Source organism: Argiope bruennichi, chromosome 8, assembly GCF_947563725.1.
Source record: "Argiope bruennichi chromosome 8, qqArgBrue1.1, whole genome shotgun sequence".
Lineage (NCBI taxonomy): Eukaryota > Metazoa > Arthropoda > Arachnida > Araneae > Araneidae > Argiope > Argiope bruennichi.
The window spans coordinates 131,419,593-131,428,343 of NC_079158.1; the positions used below are offsets into that span (position 1 = coordinate 131,419,593).

Sequence of the window (8,751 nt, forward strand, 5' to 3'; positions counted from 1 at the left end):
TTGGCCATCACACATAACATGAGAAGAAAAACTCATGAAAATAGATAATTTTTGGCATTAAAGTTATGTACTGTATAAGCAATGGTTTGAAACAAATTTGAACAATTCATAATATATTTAAAATTTACATTTTAAAATTTCCTGATTCTATGACTTTTATTTAAATATCAGAATATCATTTCATCTAAATAAATTTATTTAAAAATTAACTGCCTCTGTAATATGTATATTAAGAGCAGATTTCATCATATCCTTTACAATAAACTGCATATCAGTCTCATCTGAATAAGATCAATAATAAGTCAAATCAACGAGGATTGTCTTTCTAGTTTCATAAATTATGTGCAATTACAAAAATATTTTTTAACAAAACTTCATAAAAAAATTATGTGTGTTTTCTCCTTAAGTTATTAACTGCATTTCACTTCTAACAGTATGAAATTACAGAATTATAATCTTGCTTATTAATGATTAACATAAATCATAAATACCCATAACTATAGTTTTGAAATGTAAAAAAAATTAAATTCAAAATCAATAAAACAATATCAATACAATAAACAAATTAGACTAATTTTTTGCTACATCATTAAGTATTTTTAAATACCATGTGTATATTAGTTTCAAAAACATAAAAGTTAATATAAATAAGGATTTTAAATAAAACCATAACTATTTTAATGCATACAAATAAACCATAAGCATAATCAATTCTCTGCATGCTATTTTTTTTTTTTTTCGAAATATAATGCAATATTTATTAAACTCATTATTTAAAATTCGTTTTTTTTTTTTTGCGATGTTTAGTATGTGAGGTTCATTATAAACCAGAGAAAACAATGCTCTTATGAATAAATAAATCGGAATGTGGCATATATTACCTAATTTATTTATAAACTTTTTAGTAATAATGATATATAATCAGGATATTTTAGAAAATTTTGGTTTTACTGAGATTTGGAAATGTATACTGCTATAGGTATCGAATATTATATCTATACAATGAATCGTCAATTTGATATCTTAATCATATGTAAATTTCAAAATATTAAGCTTTTTCGTGGACATTGAAAATGCAAGTCCGATCAACCTACACCAGAAAAATTTACATCTGAAAATACCCGACTGATCGATTTCTTGACGTACTATATCCATATTTTTTTTTGTAAAGATTTATTACCTTTTAGACCTACACTGAACGTTTTAATTAGACTATATACAGGGTATAATATTCTTAACTGATTGCTAAATATGTTTGTCCTAACTATATTTGATATTTTCAAACACATGTTAAAATGTGAAACATGTTTTCAGTAACATAAGTTGTCAAATAATTAAAATACAAATTCATTAACTACATGCATATCGACTGGATCAAATAGTAGCGTTCTCAACATACCTCATGTATACTGTTTCTTTTAGTTATATTTAAATTAAACTTATATTTTCTGCTTACACAAAACAAAAGCACACATAAATTATCCGCATACAAAATTTCCAGTAAACCTTCAGTTCGCTCTTTAACATGACAAGGAAAGCTGTGTTGAGTAGTCTCATATGCCATTTAGTTTGTTCCCAAAGCCGCTCTTATGAAACCTAACAAGTCATGGTAAGATCCAAACAATTTATATCTTGTTATATCAACTAATTTTGGAACTCATAACAATAAAAGAAAATGCTATTTTAAATTAAGTTTGGAAATGGATATAAAGCATTTTGAATTTTTTTACAATGCAATAGTTTTTCAAATAAATTTGTCGCAGTAGTTCATAATTCTGCCAAAGTTTTATTTTGCGATATCTTTAAATACTTTAAAATGATGGATGAAAACGTAGGATAATTAGACAAATATTTCATGAACTGTTATTATCTAACCAGTATCGGATACTATCAGATAGTAGTGATTAATTAATATTACTCACAGAGAAGTGTGATTCAAATCATTGGTATCTTATGGTATTACTGATATGATTTTAAAGCTCTTGAATCACGATAAAAAATAACAATCGATATGATTTATCCAATCCGAATGAAGCTGGAGAATAAGAATACATTGAACCTTATGAAAAATTCATTACACGCTTACATACAGTGTTTGAAATTGATTTTTGTTCTAAGTCATTTAATATACTTTGAATATATATTGAAATCTGAAATGGAAAATTTTAAAAGAAAAAGAACTGCTGCTCGTATTTTATTTACGCGTTGTTATAATTCTATTGATGATATTACAAATGCTGATGACAATTTAACGGAAGCTTTTGATTTATTGTCAAACTTTGAATTACTTCTAGAAAAATATAATGAACTTTGTGCCTTAAATGAAGAAAATCTCAATTTAATGTAACTTCAAACTGAAATAAACATTGAAGGTTTGGATGCTGAAACTAATTTAGTGAACAGCGGAGAGCCGAAATTTCAAGCGACTGAATCTAATTTTTAAAGCAAAGTATAAAAATACTAATGATGAAAATGATGCTACAAGTTCGGTGCATCCAAATCCAAAGAAACTTCCAAAAGAAAATTCAAGTTTGTTTGTTTGTTTGAATGAGGAGGATTTAGGGATTTTTAGCTACAAAGGCTGTCATCCCAACGTTCAACAATATCTCTAATTAATAAATGTCAAAAAATTTCAAGTGTTGAAGGAAAATATGGAGAGATAGTTTATCTGCAAATGCTTTGCTCGTGAGTTGTTTGAAATTACAGGTTGAAAGAGAGTTGAGGCCCAACTTCGACCACAGGCAACGTCTGATGCTTGAGTATTTTCGGCAGTGCAGTAAGATATGATCCAAATTATTCAAAGATTGGCATGTTTCGCAATTTGGTTGATTCGACAGGTTAAAACGATGTAGAAGGCCAGGTGTGATGAGTGTTTTGGTAGAAATTCTAGCGCAAATGATGTCTTCTCTTCTATTTCTTGTCCATTGAGCAATATTTTTTATATCTGGAATTTCTCCAAGAATTTCATAATATTTGCTCTGTCTATAGCTGTCTGTTGTTTTTCTTTTTGAGATTTGTTTGATGCGTGAGATGATGTCTTCCGATGCGATCCATTCAATGCATGGGCTGATTTCTGTAACTGATTTTGCGATTAAGTCCGCTTTTTCATTCCATAAAATTGTCGAATGCCCTGGGATCCATAGAAAAGTAATATGTTGGTTAATCTGAGATTTTTTCACAATTTTATGAATAATGGATGGGGATTTATATGAAAATTTTTGAAGTGCTGTAAGAACTGAAAGACTATCTGTAAGAAGAAGTAAACGTTTCTCATGAACGGAAAGACAGTCCAGAGTAGGGATGACGAATATTTTCAGAGCGGTTATTACGTAACCAATATCAAAAAGTCACAAATACAAGTGATCAATACTTTTCAAAGAGGGTTGTGATTCAAATCCTTGTTTGGATCACGATAGAAAGTAACAATCGATACGATATCACTGAAATTTGCCGTAGCGGTGACTTCACTGGAAAGTGACAATCGATACGATCTGTCCAATGGAAGCTCTCGAAAGAAATCTGTGATTGGATCGAAAAGTGAACGGACCGGTTATTGGAATTATCGTATCGCATCATTGAATTGCATATCACTGAAATTTATCGGAGCGGTGATTTCACCGGAAAGTGCGAGGCTTCACTGGAAAGTGCGAAATCACCGCTCCACTTTACGGGAGTAACCGATATTCGTATTTGATGATGCGCTATTCCATACAGATCATTTTTAATTGCTCGTGACATGATTGACATTGATTACATGAACTCTGTTTACTGCTGGCGCCATCTATTGGTAGAATATAGGACTAAAGTAAACATTTTAAAGAAATGACATATATTTTTAACTCATCTTTTCCAGAAAATGGTTCACTCTAATAAATAAATAGTTTTGAGAAAAAAAATAAAATTTAAGAAGTAAGCTGAAACAGATAAATTAATTCAATCACACGTTAATTAAATTAGTAAATTAAGTATTAATTACAATTAATAAATTTTATATTTAATATTAAGTAATAATTTTTAATTAATAATATGATTGAAATAACAGATATTTGGAACGCATATTTAAAAATAACAATAGCAATATTATTTGTTATTCAAAAAATCGTGGATTATGCATCTCTACATGAGAGTGATCTTGACCTTCAGATATTCGCATTTGATGATGCACTATTCCGTACAAATCCTTTTTAATTGCTTGTGACTTGACTTTGCATGTATTCCGTTTACTGCTGGCGCCATCTATAGTTAGAATATAGAACTAAAGTAAATAATTTAAAAAAATGATATATATATATATATATATATATATATATATATATATATATTTAATTCAAATTTTTCAGAAAAATGTTTACTCCAATAAAGAAATTAAGTAGTTTTGAAAAAAAATCAAATTTAAGAAGTAAGTTGAATCAGATAAGTTAATTCAATCACACGTTACTTAAGTATTAAGTTAAGTAAATTACGTATTAATTACAATTAATAAATTTTATATTTAAAATTAAGTAATAATTTTTAATTTATAATATGATTGAAATAACAGATATTTGGAACAAATATTTAAAAATAACAATAGCAAAACTATTTTTTATTCAAAAAATCGTGGATTATGCATCTCTAATCAAAATGGATCTGAAATGGATCAAGCTCTTTCCAACTTGTCTACCAATCCAAACGTAGTCCTGCAGACATTCAAAGTTGTAATTAGAGGCAACGGGAAAAAACGTATAGCAAGAGCTATTATCGATACTGGTTCACAGCGGTCATATTTACTACGAGCTACAGCTGAAGAAATGAGCTATGAGCCTAACAGCTGTGAATATTTGCAGCACTCCCTATTTGGTGGTAAGCATACTGGGGTATGTAAACATGATGTATATACTTTGTATTTATCGAGTGTACATGAGAATTATAATTGTAATTTTAAAGTTCTTAGTCAACAAATTATTTGTAAAACTGTGCCACCTACTGTGAATGAGTTTTGTGTGAAGGAGTTAGCTGCTTATAATGTAAATATTGTGGATAATTGTGAAGATCCTATTGAAATCCTTATCGGAGCTGATGTAGCTGGGAAGCTCATGACAGGAGGTTATCGTGAAATGTCTTGTGGACTCGTAGCGATTGAAACAAAACTTGGGTGGTCTGTAATGGGACGAATAACTGATACTGCGAGAAGTGAATGTTCATCTTTATTAGTTAAGTCCATGTTATCTACAGCAGAGACAATAACAGACTTATGGTCCTTGGATACTCTTGGCATAACTGACCCATCTGTGAAGAAAAGCAAGATCGAGTTACAAGAAGCTGCTCGAATGCATTTTCTAAATACAGTTCATTTGGTAGATGATCGTTTTGAAGTAGATTTGCCTTGGTTGGAAGATCATCCACCACTCCCAGATTATTTTGATTTAGCAAAGGGAAGACTGAACAAGACTGTTAAACGTCTTGAAACCGAGTCTAATTATGAAGCTTATGAGAATGTTTTTAGGGAATGGCTTGAGGAGGGAGTAATTGAGGAAGTTGCCAAAAATGATCAGGCTTCAGTACATTATCTGCCTCATCGAGCAGTTATCAAGGAGAATAGCACTACAAAAATCCGGCCTGTCTTTGACGCTTCGGCCAAGGCAAAGGGATTTCCTAGTCTTAATGATTGTCTTGAGAAGGGGCCGAATCTAATAGAGCAGATTCCGAGTATTTTAACCCGATTTCGAAAAGAGAAGATCGGTGTTATTGCTGACATCCGAAAAGCCTTTCTACAAATAGGTGTTTCACCCACGGATAGAGATTACTTGAGGTTTTTGTGGATTGGTAATGATGGTCAGCTGAAAGAGTACAGACATTGCCGTGTAGTTTTTGGTGTATCGAGTAGCCCTTTTCTTCTAAATTCTACTATTCAGTTTCATTTACAAACTGTTTTGGAAAAAATAGGAACTGGAGAATCTTCGTATCCAAAAGATGTCATTCAAAAACTTGCGCATAGTTTTTATGTCGACAATTGTGTTAGTTGCGTTAAAAATGAAAAAGAACTACATCGTTTTATTAACGTTTCGACTGAGGTAATGGCCGAGAAAAAATTCGAGCTTAGAGGGTGGGAGTTCAGTGATGTCAATGCTGATACTTCTGCCGATACAAATGTGCTCGGCCTGGTATGGAATAAAAAATCTGACACTCTACGAATTAATACTGCAAGTGTAAAAGAATTATGCTTTGAAAAGGTAACTAAGCGATTAATCTTATCTACAGCTCATAGACTGTTCGATCCTCTTGGTATATGTTGTCCTGTCATAATAATTCCTAAATTATTGCTTCAAGAAACGTGGAAGCAGAAAATAACATGGGATGAAGAAGTTGATAAAATTACAAAAAATACATTTTTAAAATGGCTAAAAGATATTGACTGTTTAGAGAAAATCCGTTTTCCAAGATATTTTGGTTCAGAGATTGCAAGTGGAGATATTTCAGTACATATTTTCTGTGATGCTAGTAAGCATGCTTATGCTGTCGCTGCTTTCATCCGAATACAGACTTGTGATTCAGTTAAAGTACAACTTATACAAGCCAGGAGTAGAGTTTCACAAACAGGAAAGGAAGGGATTACTATCTCTAGACTTGAGTTACTTGCAGCTACTGTCTCAGCAAGACTTTCAACTTCTATTTTGTCAGAGATACAGAGTGAAGAAGTTTACTTCTGGACTGATTCTTCGACTGTCTTGACATGGATTATGAGAGAAGGAGCCTGGAATGTCTTTGCCCAGAATAGAGTGAAGGAAATTAGAGCGTTAACAAATAAAAGTTCTTGGAGACATATCCCTGGTTCCATGAATCCTGCTGATCTCCCGAGTAGAGGTTGTTCAGCTCAAACTTTATTGAAATCTAACTGGTGGTTAGAACCAAGTTGGCTTTACTTGCCTAAAGAGGATTGGCCAAAAGGAAATCTAAGCTTAAATGAAAACGAGATTGTTCGGGAAAAGAAAAAGACCATAGTTTCATCTGTGACAAGAAGTTTGATTTCTACAAGTTTTGTTCCTAAGGAAGACTGGTATTACAAATATTTTTCGAAATACCAGAAAATAGTTCATCTAATTGCCTGGATTCTACGGTTTACCTTTAATTGTCGAGCTGAAAAAATTAAGAAAAGACATGGAGACCTTTATTTTGATGAAATTTTTGAAGCCGAGAAATTATTAATCAAAATGGTTCAAGAGGATTGCTTTGTAGAAGAGAGAGATAATAAATTAAAAACTTTAGGAGTATTTAAGGATCAGAGTGGAATCCTCAGACTGAAAACAAAACTTACCTTTCGACAGGATTCAGAAGAGTTTAAAACTCCAGCTATTCTTCCGTCCGATCATGAGGTGGTCAAGAGATTAATACGATATTATCACGAGAAAAATGCACATGCTGGTACCCAAATTTTAATAAATATTCTTCGAGAGAGATTTTGGCTTCTTAATGCTCGAAAAACGGTGAGATCTCTGATTAATAAGTGCCCCGTATGTAGAAGATTTTCTGCAAAAAGCGTGCAAGTTTGCACAGCAACCCCTCCAAACGACAGACTCCGAGAAGCGGCTGTGTTTGAAATTTGTGGCATTGATTTTGCTGGTCCAGTGATCTTAAAAGGTAACACCAAATCCTGGATTTGCTTATTCACCTGCGCCGTATACAGGGCAGTGCATCTAGAATTGTTTGAGTCCATGTCTACTGAGAGTTTTTTACTAGCCCTTAGAAGATTTATATCCCGCAGAAGAAGAAGTAAAATAATTTACTGTGACAACGGAACTAACTTTGTAGGAGCTTCAAATGCGCTACGAGATCTAAACTGGAAGCAGATTATTGATGATACATCTATATCACCAATTCAATGGAAGTTTAATCCACCAACTGCCTCATGGTGGGGAGGTTGGTGGGAGAGATTAATAGGTATTCTCAAGAGTTTACTGAGGCGAGTACTAGGAAGAGCTTCTTTAACTTCCGAAGAAATGATCACCATTCTCTGCGACTGTGAAGCAGTGATCAACTCCCGTCCATTGACCTATGTTACTGAAAATGATGTTCCTTTGATGCCTTTAAGTCCATCTCTATTTCTTCAAGACATTCAAATAAGTGGTGTTCCTGATCTTGATGATATTGGACACAGAAGTCTGAATAAACGAGTCAAATACAGAGAAAACTTACAAAAGGATCTTCGGAAAAGATTTAGATCCGAATATCTAGGAGCACTTATTAAAAATTCGGATAAGACAAGATCAGTGAAAGTGAATATCGGTGATGTTGTATTGATAGGAAGTGACTAACACCAAGCGACTGAATTGGCCACTGGGAAAAATAATAGAGATTATTCCAGGTCAAGACTTAAAACGGCAAATGGAGAATTACTAAGACCAACTCAGAGACTGTATCCACTAGAAGTCTCTAATGATGATCTTATTGTTGAGAACTTTTCAACTAAGAAGTTGGAAACTTGTAAAGAGTCTGGCTCTAACAATGTGTGTGATGTAAGCTTTGAGCCATAGTTTCAAAAGACTAGAACAGGTCGTACGGTCAAAATACCTAAAAGACTGGACTTGTGAACAATTTTAATTTTGTTACTTTTATATATCTTTCTTGCAACTATGTGTAAGTTAAAGTTTTAATGTAAAATGTTAACTTAGGTGGGAGGATGTCGCGTTGATTCTATATATCTATTAATATTGTCTATGTTTCAGCTTTTGTTTTGTTCCGAATGGCAACGGTGTTAAAAAAGATATATATGTA

General features: G+C 32.3%; 2 protein-coding genes across 4 annotated transcripts in view; one reads left to right on the forward strand and one right to left on the reverse strand.

Moving 5' to 3' along the window:
• LOC129981950 (zinc finger MYND domain-containing protein 11-like) overlaps positions 1-1,519 on the reverse strand; it is a 55,016-nt gene extending 53,497 nt beyond the window's left edge. For all 3 annotated transcript variants that reach the window (XM_056093021.1, XM_056093020.1, XM_056093019.1), the window contains exon 1: positions 1,400-1,519. The gene's annotated coding sequence lies outside the window, so the exon portion shown is untranslated. The remainder of the gene's footprint in view (positions 1-1,399) is intronic.
• Positions 1,520-4,634: 3,115 nt separating this feature from the next.
• LOC129980799 (uncharacterized) lies at positions 4,635-8,291 on the forward strand. The gene is made up of 3 exons (XM_056091183.1): positions 4,635-4,856; positions 4,989-6,999; positions 7,171-8,291. Exons 1-3 carry the CDS (start codon positions 4,635-4,637, stop codon positions 8,289-8,291), a joined length of 3,354 nt encoding a protein of 1,117 aa, XP_055947158.1.
• Positions 8,292-8,751: the final 460 nt, after the last annotated feature.

Excerpts from the sequence above, each read along its gene's own strand:
- LOC129980799 (XM_056091183.1), top strand. The coding sequence starts at position 4,635 with ATGGATCAAGCTCTTTCCAACTTGTCTACCAATCCAAACGTAGTCCTG. Across the intron at positions 4,857-4,988 it reads TTGGTGGTAAGCATACTGGG|GAGTTAGCTGCTTATAATGT; the intron begins GTATGTAAACAT and ends TTTTGTGTGAAG. Across the intron at positions 7,000-7,170 it reads AGTTTCATCTGTGACAAGAA|CCGAGAAATTATTAATCAAA; the intron begins GTTTGATTTCTA and ends AAATTTTTGAAG.